General features: G+C 58.9%; 5 protein-coding genes across 5 annotated transcripts; 2 read left to right on the plus strand and 3 right to left on the minus strand.

The window, feature by feature from the left end:
* Window positions 1–2,280: 2,280 nt before the first annotated feature.
* BKCO1_1030009 (deoxyhypusine synthase) lies at window positions 2,281–3,431 on the plus strand (the record flags this gene model as incomplete). The annotated part of the gene is made up of 2 exons (XM_020270170.1): window positions 2,281–2,532; window positions 2,583–3,431. The coding sequence occupies 2 exons, from the start codon at window positions 2,281–2,283 to the stop codon at window positions 3,429–3,431; spliced, it is 1,101 nt and encodes a 366-aa protein (XP_020125176.1).
* A 1,195-nt stretch (window positions 3,432–4,626) lies between these two features.
* Window positions 4,627–8,762, plus strand: BKCO1_10300010 (math and uch domain protein; the record flags this gene model as incomplete). Its single annotated transcript, XM_020270159.1, has 2 exons — window positions 4,627–5,398; window positions 5,455–8,762. 2 exons carry the CDS (start codon window positions 4,627–4,629, stop codon window positions 8,760–8,762), a joined length of 4,080 nt encoding a protein of 1,359 aa, XP_020125173.1.
* Window positions 8,763–11,484: 2,722 nt separating this feature from the next.
* Window positions 11,485–12,457, minus strand: BKCO1_10300011 (uncharacterized protein; the record flags this gene model as incomplete). Its single annotated transcript, XM_020270160.1, has 2 exons — window positions 11,485–12,324; window positions 12,380–12,457. 2 exons carry the CDS (start codon window positions 12,455–12,457, stop codon window positions 11,485–11,487), a joined length of 918 nt encoding a protein of 305 aa, XP_020125172.1.
* Window positions 12,458–16,417: 3,960 nt separating this feature from the next.
* Window positions 16,418–18,202, minus strand: BKCO1_10300012 (high affinity glucose transporter rgt2; the record flags this gene model as incomplete). The annotated part of the gene is made up of 5 exons (XM_020270161.1): window positions 16,418–17,119; window positions 17,176–17,443; window positions 17,492–17,684; window positions 17,738–18,102; window positions 18,156–18,202. The coding sequence occupies 5 exons, from the start codon at window positions 18,200–18,202 to the stop codon at window positions 16,418–16,420; spliced, it is 1,575 nt and encodes a 524-aa protein (XP_020125175.1).
* A 3,766-nt stretch (window positions 18,203–21,968) lies between these two features.
* On the minus strand, window positions 21,969–23,084 carry BKCO1_10300013 (nad-binding protein; the record flags this gene model as incomplete). The annotated part of the gene is made up of 2 exons (XM_020270162.1): window positions 21,969–22,343; window positions 22,506–23,084. The coding sequence occupies 2 exons, from the start codon at window positions 23,082–23,084 to the stop codon at window positions 21,969–21,971; spliced, it is 954 nt and encodes a 317-aa protein (XP_020125174.1).
* Between the last annotated feature and the right edge of the window lie 1,319 nt (window positions 23,085–24,403).

The raw sequence follows: 24,403 nt of genomic DNA on the forward strand, positions 1-24,403 counted from the left end.
GCAAAATTCGGACAAGGTGAGAAAAAGACAGCTGATGAGGCAGTGAGGAGGGTGACGCAATGCACAAAGCATATGAACGGACAAGGATCGTCGATGCCATGCCGAGGGTAGGGGAAAGGTGAGCCCGGAGGGAGAGCGCTCTTGCTGTCCATCTTATAGAAAAGAAATTTCTGCCCAGGGAAGGCGGTCATCCCAACAACAACAGAAAAGAAGGACAGGGCGCGTGGTGGGAAGGCCAGACGAGGTCTTTGGGTCAAGTTGAGGGGCCAGTACCACAACGGCGGAGCCCGATCTCGGAAGCGTTCCGCGGGACCGCGCACAGGGGGCACACGCTCATGACAGGCGCGGCAAAGCGGGGCGACAGGGGCGGGGACAGGGACGAACACGTACCCAACTTCAGATGGCGGTGATGGCGGATTGAGATGCAGATGGATGGTGTCAACGAAGTGTCGTTTCAAAAATAGACTAGCCGGGCGGGTAGCCTTGGCGGCGTCCGAGCGCCTTTACCGATCGCCCAGGGAAGGCGAGACCAGAGACAAGTGCCTGACGGGTGACAACGCCCTGACAGGCCAGGCTCCACACGCTGGGGGGGCGTCTGCTTGCGCGCTCCGCGGCACTGCAGCGGCACGGGACGGGGCAGACGGGGCGCGCTGCTGCTGCTGAGCTCGGGCTGGGCTTCGGGCGGTCCTGCAGGACGGCGAGCGCCTGTGCAGTCGCGGTTGCACCCTGGCTAGAGGCCTTGACGTGGCGGTTCTCGGCTCCGCAGGCTGTTGCGGCTCGCGGGCGGGCGGCGATGGGAAAGGCGGCGGTCGTTCACTGCGCCTGGCGCATCACGATGGCAGGCGGGGCGGGGGGTGGACGCGCGGGAGGGTGCGCGTGCTGGGCTGGTGTTGTTGCGAGTGTTGTCAAGAGATGAGAGGAGATGTGAGACGAGAAGAACGGACCGGGACACAATCGACTGCGGGTTAGGGCCGCTCCACCGCCCTGGAAGAGCACTTGCAGAAGCTCTGCGCTCCCCATTCCGCATGCGCGACGCTCATTGGCTGGCCATTTCAAGATGATGCGTGGGAGCCCCGACGGCTGGAGCTAGCCCATGCTATGCGCAGCCCAAGCCCTCCGCCGCACCGCTGAAACATTGATCAAGGGCGTGTCACCCCAGCCTGCGCTCCCGCAGCCTTCTCGAGCAAGACGGGCGTCTGTCAGCGCCCCCGCCTGGGCATCGCGGCATCGCAGCACAGCCGGGCGCGAGAGCCGCCGCGCCTAGCCGCAGCCGTCGCCCGCGTGTGCTCATCACGGCGTGCAGGGCGCGTGCAGCAGAGGCTGGCTAGGTAGGCTGGCCAGGCTGGCCCGGCTGGCCAGGCTGTCGCCTCAGCCGGCAGCCCGTCAGGGGTCGGAAGAACCTCAAGGTTTTCGCGCCAGATGCGTGCGGCGGGCCAGGCGCCGAATCCCTGCTACTTTCTCAGCCCGTGAAGTGCCCAAAACAAGGGGTGCTGTGGGCGATCAGCCATGCGCTAACGTTCCACCGAACCCAGGCCAATCAAAGCCGTGACGTCGTTTTCGAACTGAGGGTCGAGTCGAGTCCCAGCGGCCAGGCGCACAACAGCAGGCAGCCCGACGAGCAGAAAGCAGCGACGGCTGCGGCTGCACGAGCGTGCCAATGCACGTGTCGTCGCTGCCGCCGCCGCTGCTGGGCAATGATGATGCTGGCGAGGGCGCCGCTTTGGGGAGGCCCTGGAGAGATCGGGCAAGGTGCCACGTGCTGCAGAAAGCCCTTGCGCACGTCCTGCGGAGAGAGATGAGGCATTCGTCCGGACGGCACGACGGCTCTCTCGAGAGCACGGTGTCTGCATCGCACTCTCGACGACCGCTCCCGTCCGGCGCCTCATACGCACGGCATGCATCAGCCTTGCCGCTGCGAGTGCCGCGCTGAATCAGTCGGCAAGACAAGCTTCACGCTTCACCCCCATACGCACCGCCGCTGGTGTGCCGCGCTCATCAATCTTGTGCGGACCGATCTCGTATTCCTGGCTGCTGGAAAGGGCTGCTCGTCACGTGCATCGCTTCTCCAACGGCGCAGGGCGGGCTGAGCAGAATGGTGTGATGAGAGACGCGCAACGGCGCTGGCGTCTTGCCCAGGGCGCTGCGGCGGGCCGCCTCTGAGTCTGACACGCGCGATCGCAATCGCGGCCGGGCGCTGCCGAATCATCCCCGCGGAGGGTCCAGGTCTTAACGATTTTCACTCGGCGCGACCTCACCCCACACATTATTCCAACAAAGAAAATGAGCACGCAAACCGGCAGCGCCACGACGGCGTCACCAAATGCTGCACTCGGCGAAGCACCATCAGGAGCGACGGATGCCGTGCTAAAGCCCTCGGATCCCGTGCCCGAGGGCGCGCGGGAGGTCAAGGGCATCGAGTTCAATGACTACGCAGGCAAGAGCATCACCGTGGAGGAGCTGGTCGCCGGCATGGAGAACATGGGGTTCCAGGCGACCTCGGTTGGACAGGCCGTCAGGGTCATTGAGGGCATGGTGCGCCAATTGCCCTGTCGCTAGCTTTCCCTGTTCTAACACCGTCATAGCGAACCTGGAAGGATGCCGAAACGGGCGAAGGCACCACCATATTCCTTGGCTACACGTCCAATCTCATTTCCTCTGGCCTGCGCGAGACGCTACGCTATCTCGTACAGCACAAGCACGTGTCGGCCATTGTGACGACGGCCGGCGGCGTCGAGGAGGACTTTATCAAATGCCTGGCGCCAACCTACCTGGGCTCTTTCCAGACCTCGGGCGCCTCGCTCCGCGCCAAGGGAATGAACCGCATCGGGAACCTGGTTGTGCCGAACAGCAACTACTGCGCTTTCGAAGATTGGGTCGTGCCGATCCTGGACTCCATGCTCGCCGAGCAGGAAGCTAGCCGCGACTCTGAGGAACCGATCCACTGGACGCCCAGCAAGATGATCCACCGCCTCGGCAAGGAGATTAACGACGAACGTTCCGTGTATTACTGGGCGTGGAAGAACGACATCCCCGTCTTCTGTCCAGCGTTGACCGACGGCTCGCTCGGAGACATGCTGTATTTCCATACGTTCAAAGCGAGCCCGCAGCAGCTGCGGGTCGACATTGTCGAAGACATTCGCAAGATCAACACCATCGCGGTCAGGGCGAAGCGCAGCGGAATCATCATTTTGGGCGGCGGCATCGTAAAGCACCACATCGCGAACGCGAACCTTATGCGCAACGGAGCGGAGAGCGCAGTGTACATCAACACGGCGCAAGAGTTTGACGGGAGCGACGCGGGGGCGCGGCCAGATGAGGCTGTAAGCTGGGGCAAAATCAAGGCGGACGGCGATAGCGTCAAGGTGTACGCGGAGGCGACGGTCGTGTTCCCGCTGATCGTGGCGGCGACGTTTGCGAAGCCGAGAAAATAGAGCGGAGAAATGGGGCGCTGCGGGCGTCGCCAATAGACAGGCAGCACGCAGCCGCGTTGCACGATGATACCATAGAAAAGATAATATTCCGACGTCCCCGATAAGCATGGGAACAGGAGCTGCGAGAGGCAGGGTGGCCGTGAAACGAGATGACACGGTCGGCGCGGATCGTTCTCGATGCGGGCTGAGACGACCTCCTGGCGCGTCACAGCAAGGATCTGTTGAGCCTCGCCCAGGCGGCGGCCTGGAGCAGGCACCAGCTTGCAGCGATGACGGTGGCCCCATCGGTGCTGCTACAGTGGGTGACAAAAGACGCCGGCCCGCCCACATGGGCAGCGGAGTCCTACATTTGGATGCATCCGTACGGTTCTAATGCTCCCATAGATGTCCGTTTCAGCTACTTACGAAGGGTCGTTTCAACACAATGGCTCCAACCGCCCACACAAGGATGGCCGCAGGCTGCTTTTCTTTCGTCACTCTCACTGTGCTGCGGCTGACGCGACCCCGCAACGGTGACGGCACACGGCGGGCTCTGGCTCGCTGGCAGCTGCTCGCGGCGGGCGTGTTTCAAGCAGCGCTGGCTGGCGGCGGGGGGCCGGGAATTGCGGGTACGCTCAGATCAGGCGAACGGAGCTCAGGATCAAGCGGCCTCAGAAGCTCAGACCCCGGCCGCGCACCATGCTGGATTCAGCCTTGTAGTTACGCTAAGCTCCCTCGAGCCAGACGCTCAGCCGCCATGGCTGTGCCAGGCAGTTAATCATCGTAATTACACCAATCAGCCGCGGGAAGGCGCGCGTCTGAGCTTCTGAGGCAACGGCCCGAGCTTCTGGAGTGAGGCTGGACGCCGCCATGCCATGCTTGTGATTGCCAGCGCTGCCTGCGACTCGTCGAGGCGTGATGCCTGCTGCCGTGCATTATTTAAGCATTCTGGACGGCGGGACCGACTTGTCCTGCGGATGCGGCTTCTTACGTGGAGCTTCCTAACTGCAGCTTGGACAGCTTAAACTTACCCGATAACCCCAGCTGCAGCCTCGCACTTCCAACACTAACCTTCGCGCCCTCTCTGCGCCCGAGCCCGCACCACCGCTGCCCTCTGCGCCTCGTTCGCGCCTCCTTCTTTATCGCGCTGACCCAGAAGTGCGCATGTCTGCCTGCTGCATCACCCTCGCTCCTGCGCCGCCCTGACTCCACCACCATGAGCGTTACAACAAGCTCCGCCAACGTTGATCCTCCGCCTCTGCTCTTCGGCCAGCGCTCGCCGACACCGCCTTCCTTCGCCTCCTTCCCTCAGACTGCATCCCAGAGCCCGACCAGCCCGCGCGCTCACCCACCGCTCTTCCCCGACGACCCCGGCCTGAGCCAGAACAACCCGCACCCGCCTGCGCCGACGGTCGATCAGAGTGAGAGCGAGGATTCGGACATGGATGACACAGACGGCTCCGAGGAGCTGCCTGCACACCTGATCCGGTCTGGTGCGCCTTTGGACCCGGCTCCCCCTCCCAGCGGGCCTGCCATGGCACTGCGTGAGGAGCAAGACGCCATGGACACATCTCCCGACGCGCCTGGAAGCTTTACTTTTGGCCGTCCCAACGCTCCGCCTCTATCTCTTGACTTTCTCGGCAGCCCTCCTGCGCCTCCATCGTCGGCACCCGCAAACGAGCATCCAATCCCGACGATCGGGGATGCCCTCACCCGCGTCAACTCGCGCGGTAGCTCTATTGATAGCGCCGGAGACCCCAATGAGCATCCTCTAGTGCCACCGCCACCGCCTCCGCCTGCTGTCGTTCCCCCGCAGTCTACACCTGGTTCTCCCCGTGCTGGAGGTGCAGCTGGCGAACACGAAGAGACCTCAGATGACGAAGAGGATGTGCTTCCTCCGTGGAGGGAGCTCAAGGAGGACACATCGGTGCCAAACGAGGAGGAGCTTAGAGAGATCGAGGCTATGGGTGAGCATAGTGCGCTGGATGGTAAGTTCCTTCAACTCACAGTCTCTGGTTCAGCATGCTGAAGAGGATAATCGTAGATGAGTACTGGCAACGGAGAACCTTCCAAGACCTCGACGACCCTGAGTACACTCCTGGGCCAACGGGAAGAGTGGATTGGACCATCTCGAACTACAACGGCACACGGGAAAACCCTAACCGGGAGCTTCTCATGAAGTCGCCCGTGGTGAACGTCGGAGGCTACGATTGGCAAATCAAGTTTTACCCTCGAGGAAATGACTCGGATTTCTTGAGCGTGTATGTTGAATGCTTATCCGTGGCACGAAAAGAGAACCAGAATGATGCATCCGCACCTGAAAGAGCACTTGGAGTCAATTCCGAGACCCCCAACCTGCACGCCAAGCCCCGCCCATCTTCTACAGCAGCTCCGTCCACGGAATATCGGCAAGGGCCCCTTCCTCTGCTCACCGAAGAACCGGTCCTCAAACGGCGAAGTGTCGCGGCGCAAGTCTCCGTTGTGCTCTACAACCCTGCCGAGCCACGAACAAACTATTTCCGACAATGCTCACACAGATTCTGCCCGGATTCGCCAGATTGGGGCTGGACTCGCTTTGCGGGCCCCTACTTTGAAATTCATTATCGACAACGGGGTCAGCGCCAGGCGTTGCTTCGAAACGATAAGCTGGTGCTCACTGCTCATATTCGGATCATCAATGATCCCACCGAGTGCTTGTGGGAGCATCACAGCCGTGAGAACAGATGGGACAGCTTTGCCATGACGGGTCTGCAGGGGCTGGCGGATTCGGAGTACGAATCACATGGCGGTAGCTTGATTGCCGCAGTTTCCTCATGGATGCTGCTGAAGCCCTTCCGGAAATTCCTCTACGAGCTCGAGCTGGCCGATCCCACCAAAGAAGCCAGAGCAAAGCCAAAGCCGCTTCTGTCTGCTCTCCAACGAACAATCTACAAGCTACGGACCGATGTTCTCCCTGGATCAGGCCCAGTAGATTTGGACGATGTCGCAGATGCGCTGGAGTGGTACGGTACTGATTCTTCTCTGAGCAAGCTGGACGTTATCGAGATCTGGGAGATTCTGCGGGCGAAGATTGAGTACGAATTGGCGGACACACCGTCCAGGGACAAGCTGAAGGACCTGTTCGGACCAGAGAGAGATCGCATGATGAACATGCCAACATATCGCGCGCCGGTCACGGGTTGCGCAGACATGCAGGCTGCGATCGACAAGTCGGTCAACCTGGTCCAGCCAGGGGCTCCCCTACCGGAAGTTCTGCATGTGGAGTTGGAGCGACAGGAGTTCAACCGGGAAGCCCATTCTATGCGGAAGAGGGCAGACAAGGTGAAGTTGCTGGAGAAGGTCACCATCCACAAGACAGCCTACATCCTCTATGGATTCATTGTCCACAGAGACAGCCTCCAGTCCGGATCGTACTATTCAGTCGTTCGGCCCAAAGGTCCTGGAGGCAAATGGTACGCGTACTACGACGGCAAGGAAGAGAACCGCGTGGTTTGTTTAACTAGAAGGCAAGCAATCGAGGCGCATGAGGGTGGTGGCACAGAAAAGTCGGCTGTGGCCTATATTGTCATGTACGTCCGTCAAGACGTTGTTCCGAAACAATTCAGCAAAGATGAGCCAAAATGGGAGGTACCTCAATGGTTGAAGAACCGCTCCCCTTGCGGTCGCAAGCAATCAGTTTTTGAGACAACGGAGGAGACTTTGGACTACCAGGTCTTTGACTCTGCCGCTTTCACTCAGCACGAGGGGCCCGGTACCATGGATCCCTCGGACCGCAAGTGGGAAACCTCTCCTTATCGCACCAATGTCAAGCTCCCTGCCTCTGCATCTGCAAGGGAAGTCAGAAAACTCCTAGCGCAGCAATTCCAAGCCAAGGATCCCCGTCAAGTCAAATTCTGGTTCCTCGACCACCCGAACGGCACGTCCCATCGACCGACAATGCGAAGCAGCAGCACGATCGAGGACCCTCGCGATGATCCGGATCAGTCACCGACCTGGACGCTTAAGACTGCAGCAGAGCATCGGCCGGAGCGCAGGATATGGGTACATGTGTTGGACTTCGCGGATCTGCCTGAGCTGCCCAAGCCAACTACCTCGGTCAGCGAGGTTCCCGAGTCCGGAATTGCGGGTGTCCCGCATAGCGAAGATTCTCCGATGAATGATGCAGAGGAAAACGGCAATCACCCGGATGAACAGATGGACCTTGTGATTACCGAAGGACTTGCTGCTCAGGCTGCTCGCCAACACGCCGTGGACGTCACCGGCGATCCAGCCTTCGCCATTCCTCGGCCACCCCATACCTCAGTAGCTGACGGTAGCGACACTGAGATGGCCAACAACATTGAGGCTGTGCACGCCATGCCTCCGCCACCACCTCCGCCAATGTCTGCCGACTTCATCACCCCGCCTCTTCAGTCTATGGACAACGTGGTTGTGATAACGAATCCAAACATTCCTCCTTTCGACTTCGCCGTACCTCCTCCGATAACCCACAACCTCACTGCTTCCCACGAAGAGATCTATTACTTCTTGAAGGAGTTCGAGCCAGAGTCTCAGACATTGAGAGCGCACAAGACGGTGGTGGCCAAAAAGAGTGACCGAATTGACCATTCAGTTCTCGATGCTCTGGACTGGCCACGCGACGTTCCATTTGACCTGTTTGAGGAAGAAGCACCCACAGTCGTTACCAGGCTCCAACGTGGAGGCGTATCTTTCAATCAGGCCGGCATTCACAGCACTGCCATCCTCATCGCACAAGCACGTCTCAGCTCTGAACAGAGGTCTGCGCTCGCAAGCCGCGCCCTGTTCTCGGACCCTGTCGATTACGTCCAGCACGCAACAGCTGCCCGCTTCGTCACATCTACCACTCCGCTGACGGGCCACTTCACCATGGACTACTTCAGCTCGGAGCATTACATGGGGGTGCTCGTGCGCGGGCGCCCGCACGGATCCGGCTGCCATCTCTACTTTGATGGAAGCGAGTACGTCGGCTCCTACCGTCTCGGACAGCGTCACGGCAACGGGCGTCTCACGTATCCCAACGGCGACGTTTACGAGGGTGAATGGGTGGACAATCTACCAGAAGGCCGTGGCAGCTTCATCGAAGCCGAAACCGGAAACTCGTACCTCGGCGGCTGGAAGGCAGGCAAGAAGTTCGGCGAGGGCGTCACGCATTGGAAGAACGCGCAGGAAATCGAGCGTCTCTGCCGCATCTGCTGGGAAGACGGGGCGGACGCCGCCTTCTACGACTGCGGACACGTCGTCGCGTGTCTGAGCTGCGCGCGCAGGGTGGACAACTGCCCGGTGTGCAGGAGGAGGGTCCTCAGCGCCATGAAGCTTTACTTCGGCAACTAGGCGGGCTCGACGGTTTCGGATCGAACGCGCGGATGCGAGAAAGATTTATTGACCTTACGTGAAGTGCGGCAACGGGGCACCTTGGCCGTGATCTGGCCGGAGTTTGAACGGATACATGGGACGGGCTTTACATACGACACTCGGGCACAAACACACAGCGGTGCAAACAGGATTGGAAAGCAGGCAAAGTGGAACGCGGGCATCAAGAATGGCGTTACATACCCCTCAAACCAACATTCATCGATACACAGTAGCTTCTGAGAGAACGGGGCGGATTGGCGAAAGAATGGCCTGGTTTATTTTTCTTTCTACTTTCCTGTTTCTCATCATGCGAGCGTCTCTTTTTCGGTACGAAGCGAAGCCTGGGACGTTCTCTTTACAAATCTGGCTTTTTCGGTTCGGTATAGGCACTTCGGTCTGTTCGGTCTTCTTCATTCTCTTTCAACTCTTTCTCTCGGCTCCGGAGTAAATAGGCTTGTGTAGGCGATCCGGGAACATATCGGTTTTGCTTCAAACTCATGAGTAATTTGGTTCTTCTTCTTTTCGTTTGTGCTTCGCTTGCCTTTGACATGTCACCGTAGGCAACAGACTCGAATTACAAACTTTTTGCGAGATCGATGTTGAGTAATTGAAGGATGAGAACAATTTGACGTTGCTTTCCCACGACTTTCGTTATATCAAGACCTTTTCCGTCCATATCTGTCTTGCCCATTCAGTCTTTTTTTCCCCTCACTGTTTCATAGACAGGGTACCCGAATGGGACAGTTCACTGCTTGCGTACTCAGTCACCGCGGGTGCTGAAGCCGGCCGGGATCAAGCAACGTGCAGTGTGCACTCGTTTCCGCGCTCGGTCCTCAGGGCAAACGAACGAACCCACCCACCCGACGCGCAGCAATCTGCCGCCTGCCTGCCTGCCTGCCAACGTGGCTCCGGGCGTCCAACAACAAAAGGATTTCCAGTTAACCTTGCAAGGTGCATACAAGCAGGATGTATTGTCCACCTCCCCCCGCTTCTAATTAACCACTCTTTCCGGACCAGGGGAGCTTCGAGCTTCCTGTGTGTAAGACATCGCTTTTGGGTGTTCTGTTCTGTTCTGTTCTGACACATGCGGAGGGAGGGAGGGGGTGAGATGCAGCGGGGGGCGAATCAGAAGAAGGCGGATCGGATCGGCGCTATAGGCTGTGTGCTTTAGCCGCCGCCCAACAATAATGCACGCAACATGTATGTATGGTGGAGGTAGGTAGGTGACAAATCATCTGCGTACACGTGTTTGTTTGGGGGGGTGCGTCCACCGGCGGGCGGGCGGGCGGGCGGGCGTGCGGGCGTGAGATGCGGGTCGTGCCGCTTTTTGTCGGTACCTTTCCTTGTTGTCAATATCATTCTGTTTGCATTTAATGGAGCTGGATTCCTTTTCCCGGGGCTCTGCACGGAGTCATGTGCGAGGATTGTGGGCCTGTAGACAGACAGCTCTGTTGCTTGATCCGGCCAGAAGCTTGTGAATGATCGATGCAAAGTGCCGGGAGGTAGGATCACCCGCAATAAACTGGAAGGGGATTGGACAGAGATCTGGCCCTTCTTGGATTTCGTTAGAGCTGGCTGAATAGGGAAATAAGACAAGCCTGTTGATGACTACTGACAGCACGTCGCATCACACTAGGGTACAGAGGACCCATGGAACCTCGCGGAATACCCACGATCCATGGCGCCACCGTTGTCATTCAGGGGAATGCACTGATAGGGTCATGCGGAAGTCGAAATCACGGTACGGTATCCCTATAGCGGTGTGGTAGTACCATTACCATAATGATGGTATCGTATACTTTGTGGGATCTGCCATTTCCCAATGGCTATTTTTACGCAATAGCGGAATTTTATGTGGGAACACCTCATACATCGCTCGGCGGGATGTTAAAGGATCTCTATGCTTATTTATATAGCCCTAATATTAGGCATATACCATGCTTCCGGTGTTTAGCAAATATGGATAGTTAACTAGGACTCGTTTAGATTTTATACGATAGATACTTATAAACATACGAATAAAACTTCTAGCCTTAGATGCGGCCGATTTTACGGCCGACGCATGGTTATCGCAGAGGCCTCCGCTAATCTCCAATAGAAATAGAAGTCCAATATAATAGCCTAGTAAAGTATCGACTATTTCGAACCTTGGAAACGTGAAGCCTCTCTATATAAAGTTAGATCTAACGCGTGTTTATATCGAGAAAAAACCACAGCACGCTCGAGGAGTATTCGCGTGCGCTGGTTGGCGATTTTCTAAGCGATAAGGATGGGGAAAGTTTATATATCAACTGCGAACCCCATCGTTTCAACTAATAAGAGAAGGGAGCCATCACAGAGAGGAGGGTTTCTTTGGAAGAGCGTTGATTGTATGATCAAAAAAGCCGGCTGATTTGTTTGTAGATATTTACACAGGATTTGCAGAAGTCTCGCCGAAACGATCTTCAAAATAGTTTGGAAAAGAGAAAAAAGTGCAAAACGCCGCCATCCACCTTCCTCCCTACACTTGAGAGCTGAAAGAAAAAAAGATAATACAGGACGCCGCAGATAGGTATTTCTGGGGGTTGAAGTCGGTAGTAGTGGCAAGAAGTTGTACAGAGAGACGCCGTTGGGACGTTCCGGTGAGTTAAGAAAATAAACAACGCCGATTGGATCCCAGTTTCCCAACGCCTCGCATTCGTGTCGCTTTGTGGTATATCATTCAATCATCATCTTCCTCTTCCTCTTCCTCGTCGAGATCGCCCTCCTCCCAGAGGTCGGCAACCTCCTCCTGGTCGAGCGGGGCGCCGAGTCCGACGGCCAGCTGCACCTCCTCGCCATTCTCGTTCTTGACAGCGACGTAGGTCCAGCGCCACTTGGGCATGCTGGCGCGGCGCTCGTGGGGGCTCGTGGGCGAGCCGGCCATGTCCTTGATGACCTTGACCCTGCACTCGCGGATCTCGGCGCCGAGCACGTCCGTCTTGGTGCGCGTGGGCTCCTCGAAGGCCGAGTCGCGGCGGCGGAAGCCGCCCATCTTGGCGCGCATGGCATCGCCGTCGACGTCGCCGTTCTCGTCCTCCTCGGCGTCCTGCGCGTGCTGCTGCTCGGAGAAGCTGGTGCGGCGGACGGTGAGCAGGCCGTTGCCGGCGTCGGCGGCGGCGGCGTGGGCGTAGCTCGCGTTGGTCAGCTCGCGCACGGCGGCGACCCAGTACAGCGGCGAGTGGGCGTTGGCGGCGCGCAGCAGCCAGCCGGCGGCGTCGGGGGCCTTGACGCTCTTCTCGAAGGCGTTGAAGGGGTCCTTGAGCGCGCGGACGGAGGCCTTCTCGGCCGAGATGCTGCAGAAGCGCGTGTGGGCGCGCTTCGGCTTCTTGATCAGCAGCTCGCCGCCGAGAGAGCGCGTGAAGTTGCCCGTCGCGGGCGAGATGGAGGCGACGTCCTTGTAGTAGGCCGTCAGGCGCGTGTCGTCGTAGTCCTTGGTGCTGAGAGCCTCGGTGCGGAGGGTGGTGGTGGTGGGATGGCGGAGGTCGGTGAGGAGGTCACCGACGGCGAAGGTGTGGGTGGGCTGAGGCGCGGGTCAGTGGTTGCAATGGGAGGAGGGGAGGGTGGAGTCAGCTTACGTAGGGACGGGGGAGCAGTGCGCAGTGGGGAGCGGTAGCCTGCTGGTGGGCGGGCGCCGCGGAAGCCATGACACTCATCTTGCCGGTTGGTGGGGTTGGTTAAGATGGGGGAAAAGGTGGTGGAGGACGACTGTCCGGTGGTGGTGATGGTGGAATTGGTTGGTGGGGTTGGTTACAGGGCGCTGGGTCGATTCCTTGATGACAAGGAAACGATGGAGAGTGATTGATTGCTGGTTCAATGGCTGGGATCACACGATGCGATGATGAAAGAAAGGAAGCAGAGGGGCAAGCAGGCGGGCAGCAGCTATATAGGCGTCGCGAAGCGTTAAGGGCCGATTCTCGAGAGGGGTAGCTGCGGTAGCTCTCAGCTGTGCAGCACATTCCGGGGTGCGGTGCGCGATTAAGCAGCGGCGAGCAGGATCATGCCTGGATCAGGACATGCGAGGGCTGGCGAGGTAGGGGACCGGCGAGGGTGGCGTGGCATGGCACGTCGCGGGCAGTGTCGCAAAATGCGGGGAAGCTGGCTGCTCCAGACAAAGAAGGAAACGCGGGAAACCCCTTGGGGGCGGGCACGGGGATGCGCCCGGCCCAGCAGCAGAGCGGCAGCCAGCTGCAAACGGGCGCTGTCGCGTGACGCAATACGGCGCAGGCAAGGGATTGGCTGGATCGCGGCGGGCGCTGTGGGATGACGAATGGGGAGGAGCATGGCGGAGGCATGGCGCGGGTGGTGAGCTTGTGGTGTGATGGCGCCAGCCAGTCAGCGGCCAGTCAGCGGCCAGCCAGCGGCGCGATCGGCCTGCGGGGGTGGGGCCATCCACGAACCGTCAGGAGATCGCGAGACGACTCCAGACGCACGGCGCTGACCGCTGCTACGCCCATCCGAGCCTCAATTATTGCCTCAATGCCTCAATTGCCGCAGCGGCCACGAGACCAAATACCGCTCGAGCCTCGGCGTGATGCTTCGTGTGGAATGAGTCAAAGCTGGCCGAGCTGCCCGCCGCGAGCGTGGCCGCGAGCGTGGCCGCCGAGCTGCAAGCAGGCCGCACCAAGTCGACAGCTTCAAAGCCACCACCATTGCCGGCCATTGACCCACGCGAGAGCGATATATGCGCGAGAGCATGAAGAAGGTGGGTCTGCGTTTCGCTGTCACTGACGTGGAGCAGATGTCCGATCTCGCAGAGCCACAGAGCCGACTGGGCAGTGGAGCAGCTATACCAGCAAGGTAGCTACAGCTGCAATCCGGAGCTGCAGCTGCGACGCGGAGCAAACACCGGTCCTGCTCTCATCTCTCATCTCAAACACTGCTTCTCTGTTCGGCGCGGAAGCTGCTGCCGGACAAGGCGAAGCTGCGATGTGACGCAGGGGCAAGCTTGCATTGTCAAGCGAACAGAGGTGCGTCACGGTGTGACCGGACAGCATGCACTGCGACTTCGCACATGCGATTCCCCAACAGCTAGGAAGGTGTGTCTTTCGGTCGCCATCGGCTCATTCGTCGTCTCTGACCTGGGTGGACTAGGGCCGGCCAACCTTGGCGAGCTACGAGCTACCCCGACGATCGAGGAAAGAGCGAACGCGGACAGCTGAACACCACAATCCCATCTGTGATCAATTGTCGGTTCCGGTCTGACGGTCCCTCCGGCCTCCGGCTGATGCACGACTGCATCTCTGTGTCAGGGAACAATGTGGCGTTGGGGGAGGATAAGAATCTGGCAGGAACAGAAGCTCTGGGCGAGGCATGGAGATGCCACCCTATGGAATGCCGAAGAAACACTCGTGATGGAAGGGACGCTAGGGCCCCGGCTCCATTTCCGCGACCGACGCCCGACCCCACTTGGCAACTCTGCCCAATCCAAGCTTATGGCGTCATGCCTCTCCCCGCTGCTCTCTCCGTTCCTGGTGCCAACAACGACAAAGCTATCCGAAAATGCCTGTAGACAAACACATCCGTCTCAGTGATTGAGCCTTTCGGACGAATTGGACGAAGACGACCTGTACCTGCGCCGCCTGCCACTGCCTTCGTTGGAGCAACGCCCTCTCCTCATCCTTCTCCACCGCTACCCGCAAACGAGCTGCATCTGACACCGCCTACTCCCCCTCATCCCGGACCATCCCCGGCCACGGCGGCCCCACCTCACGACAAAACCCACCCATCGACCCGTCCATCTCCACCACCCTCGTCCCTCAACCCCCCTCTTTACCACCCCAAATCATCCTCATAGCCCACGACCGCGACTCCCATATCGCTCTGAGTTTCTCATAACACGTCTACTAACACCGATAGTAGCACCGAATAAACCCACCATATCCACTACCGAAAAAAAAAGACCAAGGCATTATCGCCATAAGCTTCCACTCACCACCATCTCCCTTCTCCCACATCGCCAATATCGCCGACCGCCCCAGTTCCGGCAACAACTTTACCTCCGCCCCGACACTCCACTCCGCCACTCCTCCTCCTCCTTCAACACGCACAACCATTCCCACGCCGCGCTGCCTGCCATAACCACCACCATCATTCCCTCCTAAACGACGACGAGAAGAAGAAGAAGAGTAGCGCGACGATGATGATGCAGTCGTGCCGTCCTTCCGTAGGCATGGGGGATGGGATTGGGATCGGGGGCCGGATGGACCCGTCCGGTGTTTGATGTCGTGGTGATGAAGCGGTGGGTGCTCTATGAATTGGAGAAAGAGGGTGGGAAGGGTTTAGAGTTGGTTTGGGCGAGCAGCGAGTATATTATGAAGTAGGTTTGCCCCATCACCATCAGATTTGGTCGGGAGGGGGTCGGCACTTCAAGATACACATACATCGGCGTTCGCGAGATTTGCATTCTTGACTACCCTACTCACGGGCCGAACAAGAGTCGGCATAAATAAACCTCGGCTTTGTTTTTACATCCCAGGCTTGGATATTCCCCCGGTCTGAAGAATTTCACATTTACCGTGACTGATGCTACATACAGCTGTGTCAACTAACCAACGGCCTATGCACCTTGTATCCGCGTCTAGCGGTTGATTTTTGCGTGCCTCTCGAACTCTTGTGGAAAGACACGTGGGACAGGGGGAGACCCTTGATACACAGCGATCCGATCCGATCCGGAACCCAGACCTGTCTCCAGTAAACGTTCTGGGTAGTTGGATACTTGGTCTGAGCCGTGTACGACGCGTCAGCTGTGAAGATAGATACCTGCATGGAGAAAAGAGAAAGGAAAAAAAAAAAACACCCCATCTGCCATTGCGTCACAGGCAGGAACTGTTGAGCGTGTAGAGGCCAGCTGGTAGGTAGGTGAGTGAGTAGGCATGTGTGCTGGCTGGGCTGAGGTCGCTGGGCAGATAGATGGATGGATGGATGGGCAGAGGGCTAGCGAGGTGAGCGGGTGTCGATTGTACGTACGTACGTACATACATACATACTTAACAACACGAGGTATATCGCGGAATTTGATTGTGCGCCTAAAGGACGGACGGGAGACGGAGTGAGTCATACGGCACGGTAGAGCTGAATCAGTCTATGGGGTTCGGTCTAACCCACGGATGGCGAGGCAGGTTTGCATCGGTGGATATGTACAAGAGGAAAAGACAAGAGAATGCCACGAAAGAAAGAAAGAAATGGACAAAATTTGACCTGGAATCGAGCGGGCCTTCTACAAAGGGTAGCCGAAGCAAATATTTTGACACAAACATAAGTTTCAAGACTGCATACATGTATCCGGACATGTGATTCGACTACCCGTAAGTAAGGTGTAATATTCGTATGGACTCGATTCTTTTACAAGTCAAGATAATAAAAGATGCACATGCGAGGTAGGGACTTTCAGTTATAAACGGGGTATATTCGACTATGTTATATATTTAAGCTTTTGGTCTCGCTATACTAAGCGTGCGTAACAGCGTATCTCGTAGATGGCTTGCGTCGCCTCATTACAAGTAGTGATATGAACTAGGAAAGGAAAGAACAGGAACACCGTGGCAACACTCGACTCGTCTCCAACATCCTGAGGATTGGAAAGAGCAACAAACACCGAGTCAGTCCGACTCCACCTATGCCTTCTCCGCCATGTTGACGGTCTTCTTGCTGGCGGCCAGGTCCGCCGCGGCGTGCAGCGACATCTTGCGGCCGTCGGCGACGTCGTCGACGTCCTGGAACGAGATCTGCGGGCGGAAGCCCTGGCTCTGCCACGCCTTGTTGACAGTCTGGTACAGCTCGTCGACCTGCTCGAGCGACAGGCCCTTGGTCTCGTAGATGAGGAACCACACGAAGGCGATGCAGACGAAGCAGAAGCTGCCCCAGACGAAGAAGACCTTGCTCTGGAGGTTGGCGTGCTCCTCGTCGACCATGTACGGGGTCGCGTACGCGATGGCCCAGTTGAGGAGCCAGTTGGACGCCGTGGTCATGGACAAGCACTTGGCGCGGACCTTGAGCGGGAACAGCTCGCCGGTGACGACCCATGCGACGGGACCCCAGGACGAGGCGAAGAAGAAGATGTAGATGCAGACGAAGGCGATGGCAGCACGCTGCGCAGCCAAGTCCGAGGTGCCGGCCACAGTACCGGTAATGGCAACAATGTATTGGCAGACGCACATGCCGATGGCGCCCATGAGCAGCAGGTTGCGGCGACCCATCTTCTCGACGAGGTAGAGACCGGGGAAGGTGGAGACGACGTTGACCGAGTTGGTGATGACGGAGATGACGAAGGGGTTCTGGAAACCGGCGTTCTGGAAGTACTGGGTACCGTAGTAGAACTGGGGAGGGGGTTAGCCAATGGAAACTCGGTCCGTGATTGTGGGGTAGCCCTTACGATGAAGTTGACACCGGTAAGCTGCTGCAGAGCCTGGAGGAAGCAACCGGTCATGAGACGCTTGCCAAGAGTGCCCTTGAAGCACTCGAGGTAGCTGGCAGTGCCGACGCTCATTTCGTAGTGGTGGTTGGCGACGATCTCAGCAAGCTCCTCGACAACGGCCGGGTGGTCCTGAGGAAGGCGGCGCAGCTGGGCAAGCGAGGCGGTGGCTTGCTCGTGCTTGTCCTGCTTGACGAGGAAGCGAGGGGTTTCGGGGAGGAAGATGAGACTAGACGATATTAGCGCCATGGCGAACCGTCGGAAGTTTTCGACTTACCCAATGAAGAGGATCAGAGCCCAGGCGAACTGGATGGCGATCGGGATGCGGTATGAGCCAGTGTCCATGCGGTGCTTGGTACTGTTGTTGACGATGGCAGCAAGGAAGAGGCCAATGGTGATGGCGAGCTGGTAAGCACCGACAACGGTACCACGAATCCACTTGGGGGAGGTCTCGGACTGGTACATGGGAACTGCGGGGTATGTGAGCACTTGGAAGCGGGGGAGGCATCTCGAAGGAACCTACTCATGGCAGAGATGAGACCGACACCGAAACCGGCGAAGAAACGGCCGGCAATGAACATGGGCTGCGCAGTGGCGGCAGTCTGGAGAATGACTCCCAGGTTGAAGACGACCATGGCGGAGAACATGATACCATAGCGACGACCGAGGATGTCGGAGACGGGAGAAGCAGTGAGAGCGCCGAAGAAGGTACCGGCGGACAGGATGGAGACGATCAGAGACTCTTGCGAGGCAGTGATGGCCGGGGGCGAGACGGTCGAGAACTCTTCCTTGAAGTAGTCCATGGCCAGGATACCAGAGATGGTACCGGTGTCATAGCCGTAGAGGACACCACCGAAGGCCACGAACAGGCCAATGAGAATGGCGGGCCTGTGACAGGGGTCAGTGATGGCATGGTGTTGAGAGGCAGCGTGTGGGCGTACCATGCGGCGCCGGCGACGTCGTCGGGCTTCTTGAGAGCGAAACCCATGGCTGGCGGTAGGTTTTCTGGGGCTCCTCAAAGATTGGTGTGGGTGATGATCGGCGAGGGAGACTGGAGGGCGTGGGGAAGGGAAATGGCAGACAGCCGGGGAAGTGGGCTTTTATGAATGGCGACCCGTGAGAGTGGAGACGAAGCAGCTGGAGCAGAGGCGCTTGGCGTTGAATTGCGCGGCGGCGCCATTGAGGTCAGCAAAAGCCGCAATGGCCGTAAGGCGATGCGGCAAGGACATGGGCCCATGCGGACCTTGTGACGACGCGGGGACTTTGCGAAAGCGGTTCGGAGGGCGCGCTGCGGAGGCCTGTGCTCCTTAGCGCATCGCTGCTAGAGCAATGCCTCCAGGCCCTCGGTCTGCTTGGAGGCTCGGCGGGTGGCTTGGCAGACGGGTCGAGGAGGCGGGCGGCGCGCGTGGGCAGAGCGTGGGCAGAGCGTGGCAACTGCAGGCACGAGAGAGCGGGCGACAGACAGGCACGGCGTGCCAAGGTGGCTGAGACGGGTGGTGAGAAGGCAAGTTCCTTCGGCACCACGCGCATACTGATGGCATGACAGGTGGTGTCGGGCAGCGCGAGGGATGCTGGGCTAGGCCGAGCATCGGCAGAGGAGGATTGATGGGGCCATGGGCCTCCGCAAAGGTGGGCAGCCCACGCCGGCGAAGTGGGTTCGTGGAGTCCTGGGGCCTCCGCCTGGGGAGTGGGCGCACTGTTTGCGCATGCTGGCCGACAATGAGCCGTGCCGGCAGACAACGCTGCAGGCTGGGATAGGCAAGGTGAGGGCGCGTATGGTCAGGCAGTTGGGCCGCCAGCGAGTCGGACAGGCGGACAGGCCGGGGGCAGGTGGCCGTGGTTGGCTTGAGGGTGCCTGGAAACGAGTAGCTAGGGGAGCGTTAGTCCCAAGGCAGTTCGTTCAGCCGACACAAGCCTCCGCTCCGCCAACGCCCAGACACAGTTTCCCCGAGAGCACGGAGGGCTGGAGCAGCTGGGGCAGCTCTTTTGCCGCCCGCGCAGTCAGCCGACGCTGCGCCCCCCGGCGCCGGGATTCTGGAAGGCTTCTGGAAGCGGCGTCAGTGGCGGCGGATGGCGCGATTGGTGCGGCGTTCCGGTGCGGCTCTGCTACCCAGCCCTGCGACGGCGACGACGAGGTGCCGGGTGCAGGTGCCGGCGCGCAGCGCGGTGTGACGGGTGTCGCGACGGGCGGAGAGAGGGATCTGGGGAGGATCTTGCTCCACTGTATTCTGGGCGGAGAGTGCCGTGGAGTGTGGGCCCGGGCTGGGGTCTGGAGCTGGATGCTGGAGGCGAGGATGGGGAGAGGTGGAGGTGCGGGTGCAGAAGCATGCCATCTCCGAGCTCCGAAACAGCGGCGCCGGCCGTGGTTGGCCGAATGTCGGCATCTTGCCCCGGCGACCGCATGCCCACACAGATTGCCTCCAGATTGCAGCCTGGACTCGTCGAGTCCCCCCGTGGGGAGGGTGGGTTCACTCGCTTCCGGCGCTGTGCCTATCGCGACCTCACCCGTCGCGCGCGCAGCCCGCCTCGTCCTCACCCGCGTCTGCCCCTATCGCGGATCCCCAGTGTCGGCCGCGACAGAGAAGAGAAAATTTTTTCTCTGCGCCCGTCGGCTTACGGCAATAGCGCGACGTCGCAAGCACGGGGCCCCGGTGGCGCAGGCCGGGGTGTCGGGGAGGTGAGCACAGACAGGGCAAGGGCAGGCCTGACTCGAATGCCGAACATGGAACCGCCGGCAACCCGTGAGGTCCTTCCAGCTTCGTGGCACGCGACACGCAGGTCCTCTGTCCTTCCTCAACACCCTTTCCCATACGTGCTGCCCAGACGCTGAGTTTGTTTCAGACTGCCGCATGCCTTATCGCTGCCTCGTCCCCTGTCGCGTCGACCGCCCAGACACGCCTTCGGTCCAATCACAACCACTCCTGCTGTCCGTTTCTGTCTTTTCCGTGGCCGTTGCGTAGGCTTTCGTTCCAAAACACAAGCGGCATCTCCTCTGCGCACATGTGGTCCGCACAGACAAGCTTTTGCGGGAGAGCACCGTGGCTGCAGCATGCATGACTTGCAGCCAGCCGCAACGGTGCGCCGTCGACTTGGGTAGGTCGATCTTCCGCAGCCTCCTCCTCCCTCTCGTGGCCATTCGTCCGGGGAGGAGGCGTTGGATGGCTGTGGAGTCGACTTGGCACCAGACACCATTTATCCGCCCCCGGGTCATTTTTGCCCGAACCAACTCCTTCCAGAAGCCTTCACCATGTTTCCTGGGGCCAGAAACCGCTGGGACCGCTGGAACCGAGATTCCGGCTTCTTGCCGTATTCCGCAATCCACCTCGGTAAGCTTGCCCCCGCGAGGTCCAATCAAGTCTCGGCATGAAGTCTATCGTGGGACTCCGAAGCCAGCTGGATAAATACCCGCCCAGCTGTCCTGGCTTTTCCAGACACTTCGCGACCCCCAGCTCCAACGACCCCCAGCTCCCCCGGATGTTTGCCTGGCGAATGGCTTCCTTCCCTCCTCGGTTTTGGCTAGATGGCGCCTTGCCCCGACGGATCCTGCATCCTGGAACATGATCCAAGCCGTGATGGCGGCGAAGGCATCCCGGAAACTCGCTCAGTCCCTGGATCCCATTGTTTCATTACCCAAGGGCGCTCTGTGGTCATGTGTCGTCAGTCTCAAGGCATAGTCGCGTGCTCTTCCCGGTCCCACTGAGTACTCGTTAGACCGCCCTAGCATCGCTGGACCTTCGTGGATACCCTTTGCATGCTTGCTGAGTGCGCTCGGAAGACGAGGAGACCTACGACATCAAGGAAAAGCTGGTGGCTGTGGCCTGTCGGAAACACCGAGTACGCGGGAAGAACTGCTGGAAGATGGGGAAGACGGATGACGGCAATTCTCTGACCGACCGGCCGTTCCGTTGTTGATAAAGGGTTCCTGTGCAAAAAAATTTCGCCAGACCCTTCGACCACACGCATCGCCCGAGTCTTCGAGATCAGTACGCATGACTGGCCGCTTCCAAGAAGAGATGGACATCTCTCAGCATCAACCACAACTACTTGTCATTAACCGAATCGGGAACGTCACCAGATCTACGAGCAGAACCATGTAAGATGGCGCTGCCCAAGAAGGGTTGCACGTTTCGGTACCAGACTTTCGCAGTGCGCACAGGATAGCCGCTCGATCGAAACCTGTTCAGGTAGCTGAGTCATATGCGTGGACGTCGGTGTAAAGTGACTTGTCACGTCCTATCGCATCAAAGAGCTAAATTGCATGGCCCTAACGAGCTTTTTGGTGCGTGTTTAGCTCAGCATTGCTGCACGACTGATACGAGTGAAGATCTCAGAGTGGTGTCTCGTAGAATTAGATGCAAGATCATACGCGCGGTTCTCGCAATGGCAGCGCCGCCTCTGTAATGGTGAGCCCCGCTTTGATGCGTCTCTCCGCCCACCAAGACTTCGATGCATTACTGGAAGAGGTGAGTATGTAGGACAAGCGTGCCACCATCCATCGTCTTAAGCACGTGGAGCCCGTCTGATGGTGGAAAATCAAGCCGAACACAGGCAAACAAGCCAATAATCAGCATCCAGGTCTATAAAAGACTAGTAGATAGCATGAATACAATCTCTATGCGATCATTTCAACTCTAATTTGGTGCTCACCGTCTCCCTTTACACGTTAACCCTGCGGTGCGAAGCAAATGGGAAACGGGACAATAGCATGACCAGCGGCAATGAAGTACTACTCCTACTACTCTCTCCCCCACCACCTAATAGCTCACCCTCCCCCCGCCGTTCGCCCCGATCAACCCGCCCGTCGTCCACCCCGACTCGGGCAAGCACAGCATGGCGACGATCCCCGCCACCTCGTCCGGATACCCCGGGCGGCCGCCGAGGGCGTCGGCAAAGTACTTCATGCGGTCCGAGTCGTGGTCGCGGACGGCGCTCAGCGGGGCGGTGGGGAACCACGACTTGAGCACGTCGGCGAGCACCTCGACGGGTATGTCCTGGTACATGTCGGTCATGGTGGGGCCGATGTTGACGGCGTTGACGGTGGCGCGCTCGGCGAGCTCCGTGGCCCAGACGCGCGTCATGGCCTCGACGGCGCCCTTGGTGCCGCCGTAGATGCTGTAGCCGGCCATGCCCTGTGTGGGTGGGAAGGGGAAAAGAATCAGCAATCTCATCAGTTTTGAAAAAAAACTCCTCCCCTTTCTCTCTTTCATCTAACCCAAACAAACCAGGGGAGGAGGGAGGGACGGAGGAAGGAAAGAAAGAAGTCAGGGCGCAAGTCCGACACCACAACTCACATTACTGTTCACCACACTGCTCATGTTCACAATCCTCCCGCTCCGATCCCACGGCAGATACGGCACCACCGCCTGCGTCAGCATCGCCGTCCCCAGCACATTGATCTTGTACACGCGCCAAAACTCCTCGGGCCTGATATCCCCCAGATACGCCTTCGCCTGCACCGCCGCATTGTTCACCAACACATCGATCCGCATCTCCCCTTCCTTACCATCCCCCTCCCCCTCTCCACCATTCATCTCCCCCCACACCCCCCTCGCCGCCTCCACAATCTCCCCCGGCCCCCCTTCCTCCCCCACATCCGCCCGCACCGCCGCGGCGACGACGCCGTGCCGGGCGCGCAGCTTCGCCGCCAGATCGGCCGCGAGTTTCGCGGACGCTTCCGTCGCGTGGTTGAGGACGAGCGAGCAGCCGCGGGCGGCGAGGAGCCGCGCGACGGCGGCGCCGATGCCGCGCGACGCGCCGGTTATGATGGCGAGTTTGTTTTCGAGGGGGCGGGGGGACTTTGTGGTCGTGGTGGTGGGGGCTGGGGTAGAGGTGGTGGGGGCGGGGGTTGGGGTTGAGGAGGAGGAGGCCATGGTGTTGGTGGGGTGGGTTGGTGGGGTGGGTGGATGGGTGGATGGTCGTTTTTTGTTTTGTTTGGGTATACGTCTCGGGGTTGATGGTGGTGGTGGTGGCGGTGCTGGTGTGTTGGGCGGTCGTCTTCTGTCTGATCTTGGTCGCGGGCGCGTGTCTAGTGATGGCGACGGGTGTTGACGGCGTTGTCCCTTGTTCCCGTTGTGTGTTTCCTTTTCGGTTCGAGTTTCAATTGGCGGATAGGTTGGTGACGGGGTGACGGTTATGTAGGCGGCCGGGGACGGCGGCAGAAGTGACGGGCCTAAATATATTTTCCCATGATCCCACTGCACCGAAAAATTTGCCGACAATCAGCGCGGCCTCGCAGCCCTCTTCCGTTCATCGGAAGAGCCCCGAGAAAAGCAGAGCAAGTCATACGTCGTCTCAATCGTCCGTCTCGGACGTTGCATCCTGCTTCAAGTTAGTGAATGAGCCGATGATCTACGCAGAAACGTCGCGGCCCGTGCTGCCCGCAGCCGACGTCAATCGATAACCGTTCCTCTTCTTCCCTTCGCCCTCGTGCTCTGCCGAGTAGTTCAGCTGCGGCTCAGGAAATTTCCATGATGCTGATAGCGGCGTGGAAGTGGCTCCGCGTCGTCGCACTCGTCAGGGAGGATCGGATGTGCTGTTCTCGACGTGGTGGAGGAGGGAGGGGATGGGGTGGGGGCCATGATTTAAAGTGGGTACATCTGGCTCGACCGTTGAGAGTAACTGAACGTGGAAAGTGCCTTAGGATTAAGAGATACCTTCATCAGACGGCTCGCTGAAGAGACTATTAAAGTCCAATCTGCCATTGACTCCACCATCTCTCAGCATCTCGGCATCCGCCTGCCCTCCATCGCCGTTGGAATCCCCGAAGAGGTAGTCCGCCATCAAAGTTAACCCCTCCCCCACTGCCCTTTCTCTCTGGTTCAACCAAGAACGAAGAAGGATCGGCAGCTAGACGAAGAGCCTGGAACATAGCAAGAGCCGCAACCCAAAAGCAGCGACCATGGTCTCTTCCAGTAATAACAATAATAACTAGAACTGAAATCAAGGCAAAGGGGCGGCGGCCTCGAACAAGAAGGCGGTAGAGGAGGATGAGAGGAGGTTGGAGGTCGGAGAGGGGCCGGAAGATTCGGGTATATCTATGGACGTCGTCTTCGAGGGAGCTTGTGATTGGTTGCGCGCAGTCTGGACGCGGAGGGAGAGAGAGAGAGCAGATCACAGGAAGTTTTTACGGGTTGGGTCGAGCAGACTTATTAAGATTAGAAAGGCCACAACATCACTGAGCATATTCTCT

The sequence above is a fragment of the Diplodia corticola genome, assembly GCF_001883845.1.
Source record: "Diplodia corticola strain CBS 112549 chromosome Unknown scaffold103, whole genome shotgun sequence".
NCBI lineage: Eukaryota > Fungi > Ascomycota > Dothideomycetes > Botryosphaeriales > Botryosphaeriaceae > Diplodia > Diplodia corticola.